This window comes from Cupressus sempervirens, chromosome 7 (assembly GCF_028749045.1).
Source record: "Cupressus sempervirens isolate cs-2001-9-10 chromosome 7, ASM2874904v1, whole genome shotgun sequence".
Classification (NCBI taxonomy): Eukaryota; Viridiplantae; Streptophyta; class Pinopsida; order Cupressales; family Cupressaceae; genus Cupressus; species Cupressus sempervirens.
In genome coordinates, this window is record NC_143124.1 from 610956983 (window position 1) to 610983665 (window position 26683).

At 35.9% G+C, this 26683-nt stretch overlaps 1 protein-coding gene across 1 annotated transcript in view; it reads right to left on the minus strand.

The window, feature by feature from the left end:
- Window positions 1–843: 843 nt before the first annotated feature.
- The window catches only part of ADNT1 (adenine nucleotide transporter 1), a 61447-nt gene continuing 35607 nt past the window's right edge, over window positions 844–26683 (minus strand). The window contains exons 7-8 of the mRNA XM_089792251.1: window positions 6343–6687; window positions 844–1402 (exon numbers count right to left, since the gene is read on the minus strand). Of these exons, the coding sequence (XP_089648377.1) occupies window positions 1319–1402; window positions 6343–6687 (429 nt within the window). The 3' untranslated portion in view covers window positions 844–1318. The remainder of the gene's footprint in view (window positions 1403–6342; window positions 6688–26683) is intronic.

Sequence of the window (26683 nt, forward strand, 5' to 3'; positions counted from 1 at the left end):
GTGAGTAGTTTATTAACATTATCACTATTACAATACTAATTATCTTTCTACATTTACAACTCTAGTATAATTTGAGCATTATCTTTCCTGATATTACCTGCAATAACGTTTACATGGTAGAAAAGCATTCACTCTTCTACAATATGCTCACCCTTGAGGCATGTCCAATAATGTGACTCGTGGCCTTGATCGAAAAGAAAGGCTATCTTCTTCCATGGTTTCAAACAGGATTACCATAAACCTTGACATGAACTAGAACCTCTACTCATTTGCTCACCTCCTGTGATTTTTTGAACCCTACCACAAACCACCTTTCAAGATACATGAACTAACGACTCCAAGATGCATGAACTAACTTGTCGTGCTTTTGTTCGCCATTATACTTGCATTGAACGGAATAGAAATCACCATACACATCACATAAAATTTGAATGGAAAACTTAATACTAAAATAAACATTCAAACGTAGATTTCTGTGACCAAAAAATTATATGTTTCTTAGAAAAATAATTGGCAGTGTCATTTGGGATGAGTTCAATATTGATACCTCGAGCTCATGGACTGATTTGATGCTGTAATAGAATTTGGATTTTATTTTTTTTGAACTACAAGCTAACCACACCGCCAATACCACATAGTGTAGCTTCATGTATATTGCAAATTAACAACAAATAATTATCATTCCAGACCCTGATAAATATTGAGTTTCCTAACCGCCAAGTGTGCTATGATCCAGCAGTCTGTCATCTCCTATACATTTTTTAATACTGTAAAGGAATTCCTAGATACGTGGATATTGGAACAAGCACATTGAGAGTGAGCTACCAGCGGAATTGCTTCTGATTAAGATATGAAAACCATGAATAGATAGCTACAAAATAAATGATTACCAATATGCAGAAAGAGAGAGGGTAAACATCACCGAGACAGGTGTAGATTGAGCAACTCTAGAATGAGGCTCGAGGCCCAAACTGAACCACATTATGATAATTGAAACATTCTAAATTTAAATTTTAGCAATGGAGCTTGCCCTCCTTACACATGATGCCTAAAAGGCAATATAATTGGCAAATAACCTCGATATTAACTAAATACTTTGTTTCCTCAGCTTAACAAAACCGCTGAAATGTGCAAAGTCCAATTTCTCCTTCACAAGTTTTATTTGTCTTCAACAGTGGTCAAACCTGCATCTCACCATCAAGAAGAATATCTTCTCTACACCATGTTGAATATTAGAAAAACCTGAAGAGGATTATTTCCTTCTATTTAAATTGAAGAACTTCGTCCAGTTGCTACCAAATAAAATGTTTGAATTTCATTAATCGGAAATTCTCATCTCCACACCGAGGAGATCCTTAATAACTTCATATGTCACAAAGGCAATTGCTATAGATGGCACTACCTGCAAGATCAGCACACACAATGAAATTGTTTTCTATATTCGAGTGTGTATATATATATATAGCAATGATGAAATAATGACCTCATTCTGCAGCTATTCTATCTAAAATGCCATGAAGGTAAAGACAATATTAAAGGACATAAGCAAATGTTTAAACAGGAATTTATTCTTCCATAAAATACGTTAGCACTATGAATGAACTGCATTAGTGGTGTGGTCTCTTTAGGGCGTTTTACACCATCATTTTGGGCCGTGGCATTAGTTTTCTTTGGAGGTTTGATTAATCTCTAATATTCTGTTTATATTGACATCTTGGACTAAAGTTTTCTTTAATAAGAAGAGAATCTCAATTGCCCGGGGCTGTATTTATATCATACATTTGCAATCTATAATTTTGGAGTCTAAAACACATATGGCCGATACTGTATAAATTACATAAAACTGTTTTGAGGTCAATTTCTGTCTCATAAGGGAATGATCAATCAGTATCTTGACCTTTAATTACAACCCTATAACTTCACCCCAGCAGTTAATTCCTGTTGGGATATTTTGCTTATGTCTAGACATGAATGGATCATTGAAATTTGAAATGTGAATATCTCATCTCAAAAATATATAAAACTAGATAAATGCTAAAGCACGTGATCTTTTCATGAGTTGCAAAGATTAAGGAAAAAAAGATACCATCACTACTAGTACAAACCTAGAAATTTATTAGATGTTAAAGTAATCTTTGTTCTTAAAGATCCAGCTGAATTTCCGAAACAAAAGACATACTATATGACTTAACTTTTTATCATAGAGATGAAAGACATTTTATTATTTTGACAAAAACATAATAATGGACCTTAACATATGCCCATAGTTTTTACAAAGTTGGAAAAGAAATTTGTAAGTTTCATCATCAAATATGAATCTGAAACCATAATTGTGAATCTTCAGCCTAAGGAAGCAAGGTCTCACGATAGTATCAGTTTATATCATTCAATTGCACTCACATCAGACAGAAGCATAATGTATTTGATTTAGTCTTGAAAACTTTTGAAGACCAATATGTGAAGTTCACTATTTAAAAATAAAGGAATTCAACATTTTATGTTTTCAAATCCCATGGACCCCAAAACAGGTTATAATTACAAATAACAATCGATTTGCGCCCATTTCACAAAGGATTACGATCTGTGTGGTCCGGTCTTTTATTTTTTGTCTTTCTTCTTAAAGGATTGTGTGAGATATTGATTTTAATACCTATTTTCCTCACTGCATTTGTCCCGAACAAGATCTTGTGTGTATTTTCCTCTAATAATTAAGTTTTATTCTTCCTTTCATTAAAATAAAACTTGCGGGCCTGTGCATTCACATGGGTGTGTGAATCTGTCACACCAAAGTGGCGGATTTCTATGATAAGAATAATTATGATTCCCAAGTATTTATATTATTTTGAAAAGTCCTTCAAACCTGTTTTCGATGCTCAGCTTCTGAGTAGCCTGGACAACACAAATCTTACAATGGGTTATACTAATATAAACTCATATCTATTCAATGTAGTGTAACCCTGGCAAAAGCTGTGCAGTTGAATTTCATACCACATAGTACATGAAAAGCAAATATTGCAGGCAAAACTTTGCACCATGTTTTAACTTTTGTTAATGCTAAATAACTTTAATCCCAACCCATATTTAATAAATTCTTCATAATTTTTCAAAATTCCTTCAAACCTGTCTCTTTCATCCCCTGCTTTTGATTATCCCAGAGCATAGATGGACCACTGGCAGAGTACTCTCTGAGTTGCAAACGCTGGCTGAGTTTTCTAGCTTGGCGAGTCTTTATGACTTCTACTAGCGCCAAGAACTTGCAGAATTTTTGGCAAGAATTTGTCGAGTACTTGCTGAGTTTTTGTTAAAAAATCAGTCGTAGTTTTATAGCAGCAGTTAAAAGGCAAAAAACGGCCCAACTCAGTTTTGTTTCTCATTTCTTCACTTGAATTTTGCTGGGAGAGAAAAAGTCTTCCAAACACTTGCAAACTGATTTCGATCGATTTGAAGCAAACTTGAGGCGAGTTTGAAGCACATTTGCAGCAGGTTTGGAGCGGAGTTTTTGAAGAGGATGACATCAATGATTTGAAGAGACAGGCTATAGAAGAAGGCATGGATTTGGTTTCACATTAGATGACATTGAGTTGAATGAGTAGTCACTGCTAGTGCCAGGAGAAGCTCGAGGCAGAGCTATATCTAAGATTGAGGACAAGCCACAAACTGAGTTAGACACACCAAGCAAGAAGGCAATCATGGCCAGTGCAGACTTCTAAGATTAGACCCTCTAGTTCTACCTCTCTTAGTTTTTATTAGAACTGAGAAGAGGAAGATGTAATTGGAATGATGTATTTACTTTTACTATTACATTAATTATTTACTATTTTACTTCCAGCCATGAGTCTTCCTCAAGAGAATGTGATTTTGTACCCACTTTGTGTTTAAATATATTTAGACTAAGCTTGTTTGTTTTGTGTTCTCATTTATTGACTCATTGGATGCATCTTCTGTAATGTCCCATTTTTAGCATTCATAGCATGATGTTGTCGTTAGCCTATTTCCCCACGGTCCTGCAGGAGCTAACCAGGACATTAAAGGGGCTTAGAGGCCATTTGGCCTAAATAGTTTCAGTTGCAGGTCTTTCTGAAGGGTTTTGAAGCAACTTTGAGCATACTTACTATTTATAGTAAGTCATCTTGCGCATGGGTGGACATCCAGTGGCAACGGTATGTCGATGGTAATTGTTTAAAATCAACAATAAGACTTGTTTATCATTGACAAGATTTGTTATGCATTGATAAAGCTATTTTATAAAGTTAAATCTAAATATTTAACTTTATTAATGCATAGACTATAGTTTGTGGAAAATATTTAAATTAAAAGTCCCCTTTATTTTATAACACATCGGAGACATAAGTTACATAAAGGGAGTTATGTTTTATCCCACATTGAGAAAATGAAGGATGGAGCTCTTGTGAGAACACTATAAAAGAAATGGAAGAGCTTCTTTTAAGCATGGTTGGAAAATTTTCTGGAGGTTATGTCTCAATAGTTTGAATGACGAAATCCCTTCAAGCTGAAAATCTTGACGCCATTGAAAGATATGGTCTTGAGATTCAACAGGGTAGCAATCCGAAAAAGCAGAAACGAAAAAGCAGTCCGAAAAAGCGGAACCGAAAAAGCAGGCGGAAAAAGCGGAATTGAAAAAGCAAGCAGAAAAAGCGGAACTGAAAAAGCAGGCGAAAAAAACGGAATTGAAAAAGCAAGCGGAAAAAGCGGAACCGAAAAAGCAGGCCGAAAAAGCAGTTCGAAAAAGTAAAGCAGAAGGGGCAGCATTGAAGGAAAATTATTACAGCCATCTACAACCAGGTTCCCTTGTTAGTATTGTTTTTTTTAGGGTATTATAAGTTTCAGCTGTAAGTGTGCATTATACCAGTATTGTCATTTTGGCAATCCATGTAAATGCCAGAGACTTGGCCATATTTCATGATCATTGTATTAGAAATTTGATTGCAATCAAAAAGATAATAGTTGCTGGTGTCATTTAAGCAATTCAATCTCATTATTTATCAGCTAGATAGTTTGCAAACCAACTGTTTGCAAAAATGCTAGTTGGCTGTAGGTGTTATTTTCTCATGCTTAGATCATAATATATGCACTGAATATTGTCAAAATTAGGAGCACACTCATGTTAGGTCATTGTGTAGTTCATTGTAATCTTCTATCACTAGATTCTCATTGATGCAAATTCTAAAAAGTCATTTAAAGCAAGCTGAAATACTATATCAGTCATATGTCTCTTGCATGTGAATTGTTTGACAAAATTCTTTGAGCCTTCAATCAGCATCTTTGAGAGCAGATTTGAGGAGGGTTATTACAGTGGTATCAGAGCTTGCTTGCAAAGTGTTTGACGAAATGTCAAACAACTGAAGTATAAAGATTTTTGGTGTTTGAAGAAGTTATAACCTGTTGGGGTCATTACATCTTCTCATTGAATTTTTGCAAAAAAATGCATTTCTAATTAAATTTAAGCAATTTTTTAAGTTGTTGAGTTCTTGCTGAAAACTGGCCGAGTTTTCCCAGAAATTATTTTTTAAACCTTAGCAAGTTTTTGGCTTTGGCGAATTTTCCAACTGTGTCCCAAACAGCTCAAACCTTACCATTAGCTACACCAATATAAAACCAGAACTAAAGCATGACAGTCTAACCCCAAAACCAAGATGTGCAATTGCTATTTTATACTTCATACAGAATACTATTGGAGGTAATACTTTAGCATTGATTGATAAGTAGGAGATAATTTCCACAGCAAGTCAAATTGTGATATTGCTATCTTGATTTAACTGTGTAGTTTTTCAGTCAAACTCATTGAGCCATGCTTCATGAGTAGTGATTCAACACGAATCCATCTCTCATGAAAATACTTGGAACACTAGGCACTCATTGGATCTAGGTGATGCTCACAGAGGTGAAGCACCGGAACTTCCCGGGTGAGCCATCCCAATACTACTCCATCTTGAGCATGCTTAACTACAGAGTTTCCTCCATGGTTAAGCCCACTCTGCTTACAACCCCATTTGCACCTAGATCCAATGATTGCCAAGTGTTCCATTTATTCTCATGAGAGATGGATTCATGTTGAGTCGCTATTCATGAAGCATGGATCAATGAGTTTGACTCGAAAACTACACAGTTAAATCCTGATAGCAATATCACAATTTAGTATTGATTTCATGGAAGCCTTATAATCTCAACTAATAAATTTAATCAGCACTTAAATTCTATAATCTCTAATCCAGGTCACCCTATCAAACTATTTCAGATTAGTTTAGCTTGCCATACATAGGAGTGCCTAAGAAGAAAAAGGTTGGAACAGAAAAAAATGGAGAAATGTTTTTGGAAGCTCACCTTCACCGAATTTGGGACCAAACCTCTGTATAGTGCACCAAAACCTTCATTTCTCACAGTTTGCCTGAAGGTATCAATCATACCCGAATATTGAAGTGGAGCCTTGCTTCTTCCATCTCCCGTTACAATAGAAGAAGCATCTTTCCATCCAACCATTTGCATTCTCCTCCTTATCACATCAAGAGGATAAGCTACAGTTTGCCCAACAGTTCCTGCAGCAGCTCCACAGGCTAATTTTGTTGCAACACTCAGCTCTGAGCCTTCACTAGAACCAAAGGGTCGGGACTTGAGCAACCAGTCTTTCAGAGACTCGTAAACAGCAAAGTTAAGACCAACGTATGGAATCTGAAAAACAGAAAGAATGCTTTAGATAACTCATTTGTGTTGCTCATATAAAACACATCAAAAGAAGGATATAATATCCCTTTGAGATTAATCCAAGAGAAATGAACACATATCTAGGTTTACATGAAGAAAAAGCTAAACTAGCCAAACAGAGGTTATTAACTTTCTAGTTCATATAACAGAGAGGCATAAGTAAAGGAAGATAATAATGAAAGGTTGCATATACAAGAAGCTTAAGGAGTTATATTCCAACCTGCAAAATAATGTTCTTTTTTAAGCTCTCTATAACAACCTGGAAAAGGTCACAATTCTCTATTTCCTCTTTTAAAAATCCTGGGGATGGGAGTTCGTGAGCATGCAAATAACTAGAAGGCTAATAAATAGAAAGGAAGAATTTTCAAAATTTGATTGACTGCTATAATCAAGGCTTGGAAAATGTATTAGATATCCTTTCAAATGTGCCTTTCCTGAGTAACATGGCACTTAATATGAAGGAAGAAGGTTATTAACTAACGCCGTTCAAAATAATCATCTAGATACCATTTCTTACAGAGATAGCTAAAAAGATTAGAGTTTTTGGTTGAAGCCATTTTATTAATGGCCATTAGCAGAGAGATCACTCCCTAACATGCCATTTGGAGACAAAATGGAGGTCCATTTTTTCAAAGCAGCTTAACTATTCCACACAATCATATTTAGAGGCAAAGATTCAACAAGCAGGTATTGTCATGAGGCTCCCTTTCCGTCTTTAGTTCTTGATGAACCAACTGAATGTATACAGCTGTACAACCAGTTATCTCAATCCTTATTTTCAGCCAATCAAAAACTGTGGCTAACTCCCAGTGGGTTGAGCAGAAAGGAAATGGGGAATCGGTTCTTCAAAAAAAAATACATTTAGAAGCACTGTAATATGCTACAAAAATCTGTGGTGCAAAAAGGAGGCAAAAGGGCATTTAACAGATGGATGCTACCTAAGTTGCCGATTCAGATTAGGGGACGGATTTGGGTTCAGGGTTCGGGCAAAAAAAAAAAAATTGTGAGTATATATATCTATATATATATATATGCAAAAAAAAAAAGAGAAACATGCATAGTTGTATAACTTACGAAGTCATTTCATAGTATGAATATATCAATGTTACTTGATCATTGATCAATGCCAAATGTCAGAGATAAACGTTAAATACTTGCTCATTAATCAATGTTAATATTGTAAAGAAAATCATAGATTGAAATTATTTTTAAAATGATATTTTAATGTACTTTGAAACACTTTTGTGGCCACAGTCCCAATCAGGGACCCTGCCCGGGCCTGGATCCAGACCCAAGCACGAATCCGAACCCAGATGAATCCGGATCCGGACCCGAGCTCCAAGGTCCAAACCTGGTAACTAAGGATCATGCTACAAGTTGTCAGTGGCTACAACCTATAAAACCCCAAATCTATCAAATGAGTAACATCATTTCCCCTTAGGTAGAAGGAATGAGCTTGTCCACCCTGAACACCTCTTCCAAGTGCAATGCTTTACACCTAGCATTATCTTGAATAGCATCTAAAAACCAAGTACTAGCAAAGGTCTCCAACTTATCTTCTTTGCTCACAGTGTAAATCCCCTCATTCGAGTCTTACCCCCCATTGTCTAACTCTTTAATGACGCCTATTCTGATACTCCTATCTCCTGTTCTGAGCTTAACACTCATTCCGTGCACAAATCAGACAAATACATTTCAGCTCGACTAAAAGTGAAACATTTTATTGGCAGTATTGGCAGCATACTAGCCAGTCTCTTTATTGTAGCCAAGATTACTTGACAGTGAATATGAAGCTATATTTCAAAAAACTTGATCAAGGAAGATCTAGTTAATCATGAGCTCCTTATTCCACCAGCACTCATACATGGCTTATGTAGTTTCATTGACATCATAATCATCATCTGCATAACATGTGGCAATTATGTGACATCCTTGCCAAACTTGCTACACATTATCGGCCATATGTTTAGAAAAACATATTCTGAACATGTGTCTATAGTGTCATTCCTGGATAAAAGCAACACAGAAGAATCTAGTCTGAATTTGGGATAGCAGAAAACAATAGAAACTACCAAACCTCTCATTCAATCCCTACGTGTATATTACTGGATACTCCAGTCCTTGTCAAAATTCAGTTCAGCTCAGTAAATACAGGAGCGATTACAATGAAACACATCTGATCTCTTAAAAAGAACTGTATAGTATAGCTTTGAATATTACAGTTCTAATCAGAGTGTCTGATTGTTCTATTATTTGTCTTTGCCCTAGCCACTACACTTAATTATAGTTGTTGGCTTCTACCATTCAAAATATGATTCTTCCATAGCACATTTAATCAGCTTAAGTGAGTCTACCTCCCAGGCAGCATGGAGGGCCCTGGATCAGTAATAACAGGGCATACACACTTCACGCTATGCCCAGTTGTATTGAAGTTTGCATTATGCCTATCTGTATGAGATGAGCTTACAGGAAGACAGGGCTCGTGACTTAGGAGCCTTTCACATACTCTCCTCCCTAGTAACATGATGACAAACAGCCAACGAATGATAGAAGATGTCTTGCAACAGCAACAGGGGGATTTGTAACAACAGCGAGCACATGACAAAGCAAGCAACGGCAATCACTTTTGCCCACCTCCTTGAATGTATGCAGCATCCTTCACAGAGCTTTACCTTCAACAAATCCTTCAGCAGTTCCACACCATACAAGGTACAAGTCAATATAGACATCCCATTTTTTAAGGCAACATAGACACAAATGCTCTAGAGTCCACATAATTGGCTCAATCTAATCTGTTTGTACTTCACAATAGTTAACTTCTCCAAAGACTAAAAGAGAAAAGATTATCATTGCCCTTCTAAAAGTTTCCAAACTTATTCATTGTTATCTACCTTGATGACATCCTGATCTTCAATAAAACATGGGATGAATATTAATGCCACATCCAAAAAGTATTTCCCACTTTACAGCAATAGAAGCTCTAGGTTAAATATTCATTCACTGTGCAGGAAATACAATATCTAGGACACATGATGGATGCCCAGAGACTACAGATGGACCTGGCAAAAGTCAGCATCATCCGAGAGTGCCTTCGTCAAAGGTCACCAAACTCTGCAGCCTCATGGGAAATGCAAGGTTTCAGAAAAGCTTTGCACTTGGTCTTTTCCAAGTCACCTACCCATTGAACCAGATCACAAAAGGTGGCAAAAAAGCCATATTCACCAAGCTGCACAACAGAAAGCATTTGATGAACTAACTATTGACTTGTCCCACGCCGATGCTTGAGCAACTGAATTTTCAGCAGCCATTCAAGATATTTATTAACACAACTGAATATGCACTCTGGAAAATCCTCACTTGACATGGACTTTTAGTTGCTTTCCACAATGAAAGCTTCACCACAACAGTTCAGTGATATCCCACTTATGATAGAGCTTTATGCCTTAGTTTGGGCATGTCAGCAATGGAAATATCAAATATCACATACTTAGTGATCCACATAGAACACGAGCTGGTTTAGCTTTTACAAATATAAAACAAGCTTCAACAAGAATGCCATCATAAGTGGCCACTCAGTCTCAAACTGTAATGTCCCCAACTAGGACATTACTTGATTTACCCTAAGATTTCCAACTAGGGTTAGGGTTGCACTTGGAAATGGCAATTTAGCTAGTCTGTAATGTTCACTACTAGGAGACAGCCGATTTCCAACGGTTAACATGCATCACTGTGCATTTAAATCAAGAAACAATCAATGATCCAGAATATATACTCGACCATAATTCCCTACTTCTCTCCTAATCAATGACCTCAGGAAGGATAAGGATTTACTTGTCCTAAGGGTAAGGAGTTCGCTGTGTATATATTATAATCTTGTGTGTGTGTGTGTGTGTAATTCTAATTTCATTATTATTAACACACACACACACATATAGACCATATAATAGTTCTCTATCCCTAATAGAATTCAGACATATTATTCTGTAAATTTGTATTTAATTCATGGATACATTACAGCATAATTTGCTGTCACAGAATACTTGCCAGCACTATAACTGATTCATTTCCTTCCTCATCAAGAGTATCAAAAAATACCTTATATAATCTCTGATTCCTCCCTGATATCTTCCTTAGAATACCAGATATAATATATGAATAAATACGTGCCTCAACCAATGTGCTCGAAGTTGAAACTTGTTCGTGTATCCGTCTTATATCCAAAAGGTGGCAACCTTGAGGTTCAATGAGTCACCTCCCTTCTATATCGATCCCTTCCTACAGATGAGTAGATGTTATTAACATTCTCTTAATCCTTCTTAAATGATGTGCCTCCTCAAGACATTACCAAATAGTGTATAATCAGTGATACTGTAACCAATATCATTTGTTATTCCCATTGATTATTAGCTGCTGTCTTTTTATTTCACAATGCAATCTGCTCGATACTTGACATTGCCCTTTTACAAGTTGCTGTCTTTGTGATACTAAATCCCCATCTCTGTGATATTGATATTTGCCATCTCTGTGATATATAATTGCCATCACTGCGATTGATATCTCGGTGATATTTAATGATACTTAATTTGCTGCCATTAATTACAGTTTGTAATCACGGGTTTGTACATTATGTGTATCGTTGTATGACTAACTATCTTGAAACCACTCTTTAGTCATTCATCTCTCTGACTTTAAATCAGTATTTGATTCCCTCCCATAACAATCAAATCCTCATAATTCTCCCTGTTGGATCTGTGTGATTCAATCTCCTTTTCTATGAGGATAATTGGTATGGCATTTTAATCGTATTATCCTCCCTTTCTGATATTTGGAAGTAATATTCACCATATGTGCTATTCCTTCATCAACACCACCAACTACTCATGGTCTGATTGATACATTGTTGACTAGTGTTTAATATAATCCATATTACGATTGCTAACTATCATAATATCTTTCTTATAATCCACCAGTTCCTTATGGATAATGTATCTGCTGAGGTAATTCTATGGACTTTTCATATACTATTGATACTATCAACATTCCCAATTTATTCAGACGGGAAATGACAGTCATGCCCTCCCCAAAATTGCTTGTCCTCAAGCAATGATTAAAAGATCATAGAGACCTATCCATAATCTACCTTCCGCTACGCTGCTCTTATTTTATCCATATATGTTTTCTTCCTCATTTGAATGTGGATTGTGACTTAATAAAAACAAAGTTGACAAAGCCAACTTAAGAAAACAGGTTTTCTCTCATCTTCCTGTGAAAAAGATCTAGGCCAACTTAGGATGGTGCCAATTGAATTTAACAAAACCAACATTTGTATGATAGCACACCTTAAATTCATATCTTTTGTTTCACTCCTAAATAGACTTAAAATACGAAGCATACATGAAATATACAACTAACACATGCATTGTTAGATACCTTCTTATTGACAAGGATGATTCATTGATTCATCTTTACATTTTAGGACAGCAGGATCAAAGCTCATATACCATTTGTAATATCCCCAACTAGGACTTTACTTGATTTACGCTAAGCTTCCCAACTAGGGCAGGGTTGTGCTTGGAAATGGCAATTTAACTTAGTCTAACTTAGTCTCTGTAATGTTCTCTGCCAATTTACAATGGTTAACATACACCACTCATGTAAATTAACAAACAAACACTCATTCAGAATACATACTTAAACTCTAATTCCTTACTTTTCTCCTAGTCAATAACTTTAAGAAGGATGGAGATCAATTGGCCACCATTCTACAAGTAGGTTTCCTCAAGGCATTGTGAATGCATTTTTGTACCCATCTCAGGACTTTCCCCCAGAGCACTGGAAACATGTCCTTACCCATCTTGGAACTTTCCTCCTATATTGTGAGGCATTGCTCAATCTCTCCCTAACAAAGCCAGCCTAATCTCTTAAACAGTGTTAGCAAGTGAATGAGGAATTGGCTACGTATATATTATCATCTTGTGTATTGTGAATACATATATACATACATATTTAAAATATAACATAGCTGATATATAATTCTGATTTCATTATTCACACACACACATTAATTAGACCATATAATAGTTCTTTATCACAGAAACCTTGCCAGCACTATATTTGATTCATTTCCTTCCTCATCTCTCCCTCATGAAGAGTATAAAAACATATTTTATATTATCTCTGATTCCTCCCTGGTATCTTACATAGAATCCAGATATAATATTTAGACCGGTATCTTCCTCACCCAGTGTGTCTGAGATCTGTTCTTAAATCCAAGATTCGGCAACCCTTGAGGTTCAACAAATTGCCATCCTTCTATATTGATGCCTTCCTAATGATGAGTAGATTTTATTAAGCGATGTTTTCTTAATCCTTTCACAAATGATACCATGCCTCCTCAAGACATAACCAATTAGTGTATAAACAGTGATACTGTGACTGATATCATTTGCTATTCCCGTTGATTTTTAACTAAAGTCTTTTTATTTATCAATGCAATATGCTTGATACGTTGACATTACCCTTTCACAAGTCATCATCTTGGTGACACTTAATTGCCATGTCTGTGATAGTGATATTTTCCATCTCTGTGATATATAATCGCCATCATTGTGATCGTCAACTCTCTGATATTTAATCATATTCCCCTTAAGAATACTTAATTGCTGTAAGTTATTGCCATTTGTAATCACAGGTTAGTAAATTATGTGTATTGTTATATGATTAATTATCTTAATTTCCATCCCTATGAAACATAACCGCGATTACTATGATTCTAGACTCTGTGATATTTAATGATACTTAATCGCTGCCATTAATTACCATAATCACAGGTTAGTATATTCATTTGATCTCTATACTTTAATCAGCATTTGATCAGTCCCCATTACAATCAAATCCTCATAATTATTCTCTTTGTAGGATCGTTGATTCATCCGCTTTTTCAATTACGAGGATAATCAGTATGTCATTTAATTGCATTGTCGTCCCCTTCTATGAGGTTTGGAACTACTATTCATCATATATGTTGTTCCTTCATCCACGCCACTGGATATCCATGGTCTTATCCATACCTTGTTGACTAGTGTTAAATATAATCAATATTACAATTACTGACTATTATAATATCTTTCTTATCGTCCACTGGTTCCTTCATGCACATTGTATCTGCTGAGGGAATTTTATGGATTTATATCATCATATGTGATCATTGATGCCATTTACTATCATTTCTATCAACATTCCCAGCATATTCAAACAGGGAACATGATAAAAACAGTTCCAACTTAATGTAGCAACAAAAAGGTCAGTTTTGATCTAGTAATAAACCATCTACGTCGAGCTCTAGTTCAGGTTTTCATCATTGCGCACGATGCATGTGGACATGAAAACAACATCTGGATAGAATTATACATATGAAATGCAGAAGTCAAATGTTCATCAAACTTTACAAAATGCTACTTGATGGATGTACTCCTATATCACCTTGGGCACTTTTGTGTGTACCACAAGAGTAAAAAATGCATAACTTATACGGGAGGCTCACTTCAACAAGTTTGCAGGACACTTCATACACAACAAGGCCTTCATGATGCTACGAAAGTACTTCCACTGACCGCACCTATGATCAAATATTGTCAGGTATGTCCAATCCTGCCCTACATGTGCAATATCCATACCAATCAACAAATGGCAAGGCATGGAAGATGCCTATGCCAGTTCTAAGAAATCCTTTGGAACTCATCACTCTGAATTACCATCCACCATCATCTTTGATCAAGACACGCAGTTCTTGAACCAACTCTACAAAGAAGTCTGGTAACTAATGTGAGCAAAGTAAGTTAAATCTATGTCCAACTGCCAACCATTGGACAAACAAAAGCAGTGAACAGGATAATAGTGCACCTTCACACGTACAACTCCAAAAGGCAACATATCTGGGATATAATTCCTACCCTTCAATACAGCTATACTAGAGTTTTCAAAAAAATATGGCATACAACCTTTACACATCTGCTTGGGTTCCCAATTACTAGCACCCACTGAGGTGACTTTTTCTTCAGCTCAAAAGGAATATTCATTGCACAACCCTTTTCAGCTCTACTCCATGTTACCATCTTCAGTGGCAACCCCTTCAATGCATAACTTTTTCCAGGTCTACTCAAACAAAGTCTACAAATAAAATATGCTAAATTGCTAATTATTATTATATGTTTATGAATTTCATGCAAAGAACCTTTCAATTCGAACCTACAAAACAACCATAAGAAACAAAATAGTATAATTAATAAATTGATTGATAATAATAAATAAACATATAAGTTATTACTCTTTTATAGTTTATAAACTAAAAATTAAATAATAATAATAATAATATTTACAATTTACAAAAATAAATATAATATTTTAATATAAATATTTAAAGTTTGGAAAAAATAAAATATTTTAATATAAACAAGTCTACGATTTTATAGTTAGAAAACTAAAAATATATCAAATTTATATTATAATAAAATTTATTTTAATATATTAATATTGAAAGAAATTCAATTAACCGTAACATGAATTAAAATAAAGTTTAAAATTAAACTAAGAAATGTAAGGAAACATAACGAAAGTCATATTATAAAATTTAATAAATCCAAATAGATGAGCAAGCAAAATCGCGATAGTTTCAATCTTGCATTGCCACATATGTCATCAGGAAATCCCAACTGTATTCGGCAAATAGATCTAGAGACAAATGACCACAAACTTCCATAGCTGCAATCTCATTAGCCACTTACGTTTAGACAACTGCCCCAAAAATGTGTCACCCTTAGAAACGTCTCAGCCCTAGCCACCAACGATTGATGTAGTCCATTACAGACATGTTTATTATAAAAAAGAATAGTTGAAAACCATAAAAAAAGACTCAGCCTGTACTACTTCCCTTTCCGTACGAATTTTTGGGTGGATTTTACATTTTTTTTTTTTTTTTATGAGTTCACCAAATTTCAAATGTAAAGCCGAAAATTCAATGAACCCTGTGACTTAGTCCTCAGAAACAACTCTTCCAGCTCAAAAAGAAGTTTAAAAACCTAGCAAATTTGTTGAGAACATCCAACAAATAAAGCAAACGGTGCAAGCTATTCTTCGTAATCCAAAAGTGCAATTTCCCTAACCGGATATTATCTCGAAACCCTTAATGGAAACTCAAATTTTTTTTAGCATATATATATATATATTACAATGTATTTCAGATTTCACCATCCAAAAACTCCAATAAACAACGAGGTAAAAGAGTCCCAAAATATTATTGCATTAAATCTCCAACAAAAATACATTTTCAGAATTTATATTTTATTGAAGCTCTTCAGCAAAAAGACAGAGATCTATTCGTAGATATAGTAACTACAGCAAAGATTGGATAATAGAAAAGATGAACCTGGAATACAATGTGAAACCCCTGTGCAATGTCTCCAACAAACAATGGGTTTTCGTTCACTGCCCAAGCTTGAGGGTTTTCGTTAAGCATTTTCATCCTCTCACCTACTGAAAGCTGAAGCTTTTGAAAATAACTCTCCAAGGGAGAAAGTGAAATCCAAATTACAAAACCAAGAATGCTGGAAATGAGCTCCATCTTCCCTTTTAAGAATAAACAGTGACTCTTCACATTCCCATTTTTGTTTCTTTATTTCCTTTTTGAACTAATACTTTTCCCCCACTTAGGGAAATAAAGTGCCCATAGATAATAAAGTGACATTAACAATATGGACTTAAGTTATAAAGCCACTTTATATAAATCTGTTAAATCTTCAAGCATTAAAATCTTGAACCAGATAGACTTGGACATACACGTATGACAGCTCGCAAAAAAGTCTTGACAGAATGCTCCTAGTCCAACCCTACAATGCCAAGACTGTTGAGCCTGTTGACTTACTAAAAATAGTAAGTGTCGAGAAACCCCACTGAAGAAACCTTGATTAGCCCAAAACTAAAATCGCCTAGCCCAAAAAATGCTTTGATCATATAGAAAACCTAGTTTGTGCATGAGACCAAAGCAAAATGGGCTAATGGCACAACAAAACTCACTGGCTAGAAAAGGGGACATGACAAAAAACTAAGTACAAGTAGCAACATGAAAGCACTGCACAACTTACACATCTTGGGTTGATGATCATTGGAAAAAGGATGAAATAATAGCACCTTACAACAAATCATTATGGTGGAATGGTATCCTCCTCTCTTATTTTGTATCATGTATATAGATTGGATAAGATGGGAAGCAAAGAAATGCAATCTCATGGAATACTATGAAGGGAGGATAGGTACAAAATCAATTTGTAGAAAAGGTTTCAAGGACTTCCAAGAAAACACAATTGGCAGGCATAAAATCCAGATTCCCCAACCTTTGACGACATTCTCCCTTCTCATGCTGAAATAATAGCTTCCAACATGCTACAAACACATATCAAGCATTAAAGAATAGGGTCATTTTGGAAGTGTTTACGTGATGAGAAAAAGAGAATAGGATAAGAGACAAGGAGAAAGGAGAACAACACACAAGAAAGATAATATTTCATCAACTCAGACAAGGTTGCTCAAACAAAAAATGGGACATGTCATAATGAATGGGGTTGCTTTAAGAGAAACAGCTCGCATTGTAAGAAAAGAGAGTTTGATGGCTCTCTAAGAGATTTGTGGCACATATGGGTGGTCGGTGCCAAGTATGGATACCAATTGAGCCTGAAGATATTCCTCTGATATCCTTGTCTAAATGTCAAATAGGGATTTCTCTAGATTCAACAATAGACTTTAAAATGTTGCAAGTACACATGACTAGTATTAATAATTTGAGTGGAACATATGTAGAGATCTACAGTGGGCATGTTGCTACAACTATTTTGATCACTCCATCTATATATGTTCGCATTGACTGCCTTAAGTAGGGTTAGTTCAGGCCAAAGTTCTTAGTAACATGCCATCTGAACCTGTTGAATTGATTTATTTGAGTAATATCATTCATAGTAGTATTTTGTATCACAAACTTGATCTCCTTGGTTAAGCTAGTTCCTAGCTTCTTGGGAATACTATTTATCGAAGCTAGGAATCCTCAAGGATTATACCATGCAGATTTATGCTACAAAAAGGTTGTCTCTAGCATCTATATAAGTGGAATACTTATAGATAGTTCCTTGTTTGGGCAGGGGCAGCTGATAGATATGCAAATGGTGTTATCATTAACATACCAAATGTACAGGTTATTCTTGACATATAATTATTACAAAATGCCTAACTTAGGTAGAATTCAAGAATTGTCCATGCTTAGATCGAGTCTATAGCAATTGTTGTAAGCCCTACAAAATTTTAAATAGTTTCTAGCTGACTTTGTTGATGCAAGTTCAGATCCCATCCAAGAGGGAGTCTATTCATTGTGATAGTCGATTTAATATAACTATATTGTGGTGCAAAATTAATTGGATGGTCAAACCCATGCCAAGGCTTTTGCTTAATTAATGTGTGGTGATGACATTTTGACTATCTAATCAATGTCCTATTCTTAGTTTGAGTCTGGACAGTCCTGCAACTTGTCCCCAGATATGTTTAGATCCAAGCCTAGAGATATTTTGGCCAATAGTATAATTGACAAAACCTAGCAAACCCTTATTCACCCACATAAAAGAATCTTAAATGTATATAAAATCTTGGTGTGTTTAGAAGGCAGAAATAATATTAGTTTGTGAAGGTTGGATCATCTTCCCTTGGTGGAAAATTGTATTACCCTTCTTTATTAACTCTGATCTTGCTTGCAAGTGGATGTGTAGGCAATTCTTGTGCAAAAGTACCTCTATGACCCTGATCCGTAGGGAAAAGGTTTAGGAATCAACTCCAAGGTTTAGGGTTGTTCTTAAACTTGTATAACACACTGTCTTCGATACACTTCAACCTAGGGCTGAAATTTGCAATAGATGCTTCTGATTAAGTTGAGGCAACTTGATCAAATTAGGTCGATGGGATCTAATCAAGGGAACAATGGGCACTCTTATTGGCTATAGATCGTCTACTTGCTCTAGCTATGTGCCAAATTTTGTGTTTAACTTGGAATGATATTTCTGAGGTCGATCCATGCTATTTGTAGGCAATCACTATTAGTATCAACGAAGTCCTTGTATATGTATCTATCTACTATGTAATGTACTTCTTAAAAATGTGTTTTAGATAATTAATTGAATGAACTTTAAGTGAATAGGATTTGATTACTTTTAAAGTTGGTGCGGCATCTATGGTGTGTATCCGAAACCTCTGTGTTGAACCTATGTAACAAAGTCTTCTATTGTTCTTGTCTCCAAAAATGATGGATTTGTGACGGTATTTGGACCAACACGGATATGGCCTTTTTCAATGTATGCCACAATTTCATTGAGGCTTTTGCAAAAATGTACTCTTTACAAGAACAGTAGCCAATTGACACCTGCAGAATCAAGAAACTGACAACTTCTCACATAGAGCCAAACTCTTCTTTGTTGGAATCACTCCAATTTTATATAGTTTTTCTAGAAGACGATCAATGATCTCAATTTGAATAGGGTCTTTGTGATGGAATTGCTTCGAAACATGTACAAGCTTGGTAGCCATTCCACGCAATCTACTATATTTCTTGCAATCATCTAGTCTTGTGACATGGTAGCGGCACATACACTTCAAGAATTTGTGTAAGAGCCTTTGCGGCTGAGGACTTGTGCCTTCAGCAAAGTGTCTTCCAGAAACCCAATGTAAAAGAATTCCAGACCATTACTTGCTTTCTTGAAGAGAGAGGGGATCCTGTAGTTGATAGCCCTTCTATCAGTTTTGCTATAATTTCTTGAATGTTCTGATCTGTCTGTGTCTCTTTGGAAATTTCCCAGATCAAATTTAGGCCTGTGTCCATTTTCATACATAATTACTTCTTTCTATGGTCACAAAAATGAAGAAAGTGCCACACGTATAAGAGGGACATCCTAAGCTTTACAAGCTTGAACAGACATAGAAAGAAAAGATGAACTCCATTCAGCTCCAAGTCGACTACAGGCACACTTTTATCCTTCATAAGTATTTGTGCAATCAATGTTCCATGCCACTTCACAGTATGCTCAGGTGCTAACAGCATGACCATCTCTGTCTAGCCCTGCAATCTCAGATCGATTAGAAGGAGATGCTGAGGCCCAAGTAGCGAGTGTCCATGCAGCCAATAGCACTGCAACATGCCTACTTTGGAAATCATCCCAAAGACCAGGATAATCAAACTTTCCATCCAAGGCAACAGTATTTGTAGAGCCTGGTGAAACTGAAACATAGGAACTGCCACTGCAATATTTCTGACTCCCATATGGGGACCCCTGCAGTTGATGTAATGATAAGAATAGGTCAAGTTAAATTCCTTTATGAGTGATAGAATAGAGGCAATTTCTGTCATTATGCATTCCTGGTCAACATCATCTATGATAAGAGCATTCCTATAATTTTGCTAGAGCTCTCGAAGCTTGTTAATACATTTGAGGTTTATTTGGCATTTCTGTCCCCTTTTCATCCAGTTACGAAGCTTTTTCAATCTTTGAAAAAACCTTATTTCAGAGGGTCTTTGCCTTCACTGCTTGCTGAATAAGTTTACATGTGTTAATAAGATCATAGTTAACAAATGGATTAGAGAGGCGCGGGGGTTCATAGAACAAAATGCCCAAATCAGGATCATCTGATTGTACATAGGAAATTTCCTCTTTTGTATTCATTTGACTGCCTTCACTATCAGTTATGGTTATTCTGATGTAAAGATCAACAGTAGAAAAGGGTGAATAGATGGTACACAAATGAAGACCGTGATTTATAAAATAAGGGCTCCATCAGACTCGACTACCCATCCATCCATCTATTGTATACGTGATACTACCAGTCATCAATAACTATAGATATATCCCCCTCAATCAAGCCTTGCTAGCCTATGGAAATCAATCCTAAAAGGTAGTGATTAACTTTTGAGCAATCAATGAGTCAACTTAAGATTTTAGAGCAATATTGTCTCTATATGGTTTCATGTGTGTTTGTACACTGATGATTGGGTATTGAACCAACACTTCATGGCAATTTCATATCACTCGATTGTAATTGGATTAAATTGAAAAAGTAGACTTAATAAATAGTCACAATTTAAAAGTGAGCTCAAAGATCTCATACAAGAGAAAGGATGAATTCTCTCTATCATTGGTGTATGAGCTGCAAGCCTCTAATTCCCAAAATGGATACGTAAGGCAAGGTTATAAAAAATGAAACCTTGAAGCTTAAGTTTGGGTCTACGAATGACCCTACCTTTTGGAGCTTACCACTTCTTAGTGTAAACATGAGTGGTGGTGTAGAGTTGTTGTCAAATTGTGGTTGAAAATATTTTGAAGTCGACACTTCTAAGTTAGATAGAAGATACTTAGTCATCTAAGTCAGAACTCACTGTATACACCTAGTTGTAGCCAAAGGGAAGTTATTACAGTTAAGAATCAGGGACCAATAACATTGCTAGATATTTCCCACAATCAATTTGCAAAGGTTTTAGCAAATAAACAGAATAAACTGTCACTGAAGATTTATATTTCCTGCACAATTTAGATTCCTATAATTGAGATATATCATGGCCAATTTGATCAAACAAGGCTCGGGTCAAGATGCATGCATGGCTGTAATTGAATTTAAAAAGGAATATGACAGAATTGAATACCCCTTACTCAATTAATGTTGATAATTTTTAGTGGTGGGGATTGATTTGCTTGAATCATCAAGGTTTTCTTCTAGGATGCTTCAGGCCAATTGAAAATCATTGGATAGTAGTCTTAGTCCTTTGCAAATAACCATTTGAAAAGGATTTTTCCTTGCTCCATCATTGTTTGTCACTATAACAGAGGTCATTCATCCTCATTTGAGAGATGCTTCTGTGGGCCCACAATTGAGGGGGATTATGCTCCCCACAGCATGAGTTTGTTCTATAAGTTCAGTTTGCAAATGAATGAATGAATGAATGAAGGATTTAATGACGTGCACATGACCATCGGTCTAAGGGACCACAAATCAGAAGCATTAATCCTGATTCCTTTCCAGATCCAACCTCCTGCTATGAATCTTGACAATCAAACCAGTAGTCTGTCGTATCTTATCATCATCAAACAAACTGTGTAAGCTTATGCCATCCCCTAAGATGACCCTATATTGGGCCCAAATATCCTCATATGCCTTGCAATCAGTAAGAAAGTGAAATTCCATCTCAACCACCCCCTTTTCGCAGAATCAGCAGGTCCTCTCCTCCCACTCCTCTTTATGCTTCTTTTATCTACCAGTCTCACATCTGAGATGATGTGATCCAGTTCTCAACTGAGCAATTAACATCCTAGCCTTGCTAGTTATAGCTGACCCCAGATATGCTTGATCCCCATGCTCCTTAGAAGGATTTAAAACTTTGATATAATGCGTCTTTTTGGACCCATGTTAAGAGACCACATGGCAGTTTGAAATTTTCCCCTAATGAACTTCTTTATTTGCGTGTTATTGGTAGTGCACACTTGCAACTTGATATTCCACGTGCTCAACCACTTAATGTTTTGTTTCAACCACCTATGAGCCAAGTTCTTGCATTGCAATTTTTGGCTATCCATGTTGTCAAGTTTCCTTAAATAACTTATTAACCGAGTTATGGCAGCCGCCTCCAGCCGGTACATACTAGTTTCTGCTAACAAGATTTCATAAGATACAGATGCCTTGACCTTGATATTAGTAATGGTTAGATGTTTCTAGATCCTCTCTAGTTGTCTCCACCCACACTTTGTCATGCTGCCCCCCAAACCTCGCAACTTCCAAAGGTAGATAAGGAGATTTTTTCTGAATTAAACAAAGAAACTATGAATTAAGTGCGATGTCTCTGGAACTAATATTTCTGTTAAGAAACCAGTCAAGTTGGATTGGCAGGCATCCACCCCTCCCGGATAATTGACTAGGCTGGCTTTGGTATGACCCTTCTAAGATTGCAACATACTTGGTCTTCTTAAAAACATGAGATTGGGGTTTCGAGAAGACCCTTCAGGTTAACTTACAGCAGCCTCACCTTTTGTTTATGGCAAGTAGATTGCAGTGTTCAAAAAAAAATAGTCTCCTACAGCATCTACAATGATTCGTGTTTGTTGTTTTGTAATTCTAATGTGGATTATTTGCATGAGATGGTTATAGATTTTCTACAGTCAAACAGAAAAAACAGTGAGAGGAGAAAATATTATTTGAGATGTTTTCATTTTCCCTGAGAGATTTGAAGGATTGGAACCTGAGCATGAGACTATAGGGAATCTCTTTGGAGTTGAAAACAATTTAGGGCATGTAATGATGAGGATGCTTCGTAGTCATCATTAAACTTCATATTATGATAGGAACTTCTAAAGAGAAGTTGGGCTGGAAACAGTCAACCCAGTCGATTTATTTCCAATTTTTCAGGCCTTTCAATATACAGCCTACAAAATCAACCATCTCCCCTTCTATCTTGAAGGCTTTTAACTCTGTAACAGAGACATATTCAATCCACTCTTACTGCACATAGAGACATAATCAATGCTCTCCTCTCTCCTTGAGGGAATATAATTCTTATTTTGCTGAAGACTTTTATTCAAAAGTTTGGGATAAAGGTAAATAGATCCCCCTCCCCTTGAGATTTATTCAAAGTAGTTATATAAAAAGCATTCATGCTATGTCTAGGTTATAAAAGATCTTTAGTGTGAGTGGGCCATGTTTGACCTTCCTAAGAGGTGGAGAGATCTATTTGAAATTGTGTGGAACCGTTGTGTTGGTCTCAAAAATTCATTTCAGTGTAGGTTATGTTTTAAACAATTTTTCTAACTCAAATTTTCGTTGATTCCATATTTGCTCAGACTGCAAGGAAAAATATATTGTTGCTCTCATCTTTCATTTTATTACAAGGAGATAGTCAGGTTAGATATTATTTTTGGTATAACTTGTCATTTTGAGAAAAGGTAAGATGTATAGTTTTATGACAAAGCTATGGTTTGTATAATCTCAAAAGTAATTTGCTTACTGTGGAAAATGAGGAATAATCATGTTTCCTGCAGGGACATTACAGCCTCTACTAACTTAAATGGTGAAGTTAGGATTTACTTTCTTGATTTGCCCACAGAAAAGTTGAATATTGTGCCTGAATCAGAATTTGGGAAATTTATTGATGGGGATTCTTTGACTTACAGGCCACACTGTCTATGGATATATTTAAATATTTCCTAAGATAGACCCAGTTCAAGATTGGTCTATCAGTATTAAATGTTCCTAGAATGATGATTAAGATTGGTACCTAAGAAGTTGGAAATGGTGGCGTAGTTTGGATTTGGCAGGTAGTGAGCAAGAAAGATGACTAAATGGTGAGGAAATGGAAAGCAAAAAGTCTTGGGAAAATGCTTATAATAGTAAAGGTTTGGAGAGAATGAGGGTAGCAGATAAACAGATGGCAGGCACTGAAGAACTTTCGTAAATACAATTATTCAAGCAATAGAGAATATGGAAAGGAGATAGAGAGTATAGTAGCTGGTGGGTATCTTTGAATAGGAGCATGGTTACAACTCCTGAATCAAGTTGTTCACTTTCATCAGACTCACAGTTGGCTCTTGCCAATAAACCCCTTCCTGATCTAGTTATGATCTCGTCCAGGCAAAAAAGATGTTTTAATAGAGAGAAGACTTCTGGACATGATTGATGAGGTCACTGGTACGAGCAATAACCTAGAAGAGTCCCAGCCTATGACGATCCCTCAAAGTGCAGACAGAGACCTATTGAAGAGGCAGAGGGACTTGACAATTTTTGTTATCAATGCTAATTTGGATGACAAGGAAGAGTAGTTAGTCCTCATCAATGACTTTTCACTTATGCTGTTCAACACTTGTTACCCTAGCTCCTATTTTGTAGAATTTGGCTCTTTCTATGGACATCAACAATTCAGTAGTATATATATTATTTGGTGATATTCTAACTTCGTAATACTTTTAAGTTTTGATAATGTCCACATGAGATAATAAATTACCTTGATATAAATAAATAAATCTTGGAAGCAAAAAAATGCAACCAAATAATGACTATTAGTATTCTAATCAACAAGAATTCCTATTAAAAACTGAAGCATGTCAAAAGTCTGTTTGTGCTTTAGAAAGCTTACTTCCTATGCCTATGTAACATTTGATAGGAGTTGTATTATTAACATATATAAATTCAAGGGGAACAGTGACCTAAGATGTGCAAAATACATAAACAAACAAGGGCAATAGGAAATGGACACATGGGATACGGCATGTCAGCCTTGGTTTTACTCTTTTAACCTAAGTAACTGATGCATTCCCTCGGGCAGTGGATGCGGAGGCAGATTCTGAGGCCATGTGGATGAGCGCAGGAAGCACAATTTGGGCCCCCAAATGCCCTATGGATGGGTTAGATTGTGCTTCCAGCATGCATCCGCAAGGCCTTCATAAGCATCCGAGGGGCTTCCACATTGTAGACGGTAATTTCAAAAAAAAAGACTTAAAGCGCCATAACACGTGCTTTATTTCAATTTTTTTTGTTCCCTAACCCTAAAACGGCCCTAATAGAGGCCATTCAATCTTATTCATCTCATTGTGTTTGCAGCTAGGCTCTCTTCTCAAGTGGTTTCCATTTTGGCAATTTGAAGACAACGTAATTATTTTTGAAGAGGAATGTTTGTGGGGTGCTAGATAGCTTCCACAAAAAGAGATTGGAGTGTCTGAGGTAAGCATTTGATCCCATTCTTGAGTCCTTTAATAAAAAACATTTGACATTATGATGAATTTTTTCAGATTTGGGAAGAAATTTTTCAAGTTTTTTTTTCATTTTTTTCCTAAAGAAATAAAGAAACAAGTTTAGTTATCTTAATATTTTTGTATCCTTTTTTTGCACTTGCATGCTTGATGTTCATAGTTTTTTTTTCTAATTTAAATTTATTTATTTTCTTAAAATAGCAAGAAATTATATTGCATTGTGCAAGAATAGCTGCCAACAGTAGTCAAAGTTCAGTGGGAGGGCAAAGAGACGATAGATTCAAAACTGATGTAGGGAATCTTTTATGGAGACACACCACAAGAATATCACAAGTTTCATGAGGTGGCTCATATCTTTGGAAGTGTAATGTATATGATAGCAATAGCTCCTATTCTCGGTTCAAACTTCATTTTATGGGCCCTCTTGGTAAAGAATGGGAATGCACAAAGGCAAAGATGGGAAGGGGGTGTCTAATGCACAAATAGCATGATATATAAAAGAACAAGAGACTGATAAATTGATTATAAGATCAAACAAACTTCTTATCAACCCCCATTTGGAAAGAAAAACGCTATTACCCATTGAACCAATTGTATCCTCTAAACATCCATTCTTACCAATGTTAGGTTTAGAGAGACAAAAATAACAATTACGTGCAAATATAACCAACATCAGAAAAGAAGACAAGACACAAAGATTTAACATGGTTTGCCCAATCCCTGGGCTACATCCACCAAACACTGAGTCCAATATTCTTATTATCTAGTGATTACAACCTGACTGCAATCTGCAATCCCTTGCAACTCAATACCACCACAAGAAGCTGCTAAATCGTCATGCATCATAAAATCCCTAACCCTAAGCCATTTTATACAACCTTTTTGTCACTTACAAAATAAGAGCTAAAGTATTTCATCTTAACAAGTTAACCCTAAAAAATACTTGACGAGACAACCTTCGGAAATGGTTGACAAGTCAACTCACAAATCCTTGACGAGTTAACCAAAGAATTGTGAAAAGTGTATAGTACTTTCCTGATCAATCACCACATATCAACAGTGTGTACCTGTACTAGAAGTGGAAGAGGAAAAAGTAGAGATTACCAGCCGCAAAAGAGTTCCATTAAAAACAACATTTAAAATAAAGGCAACAGAAC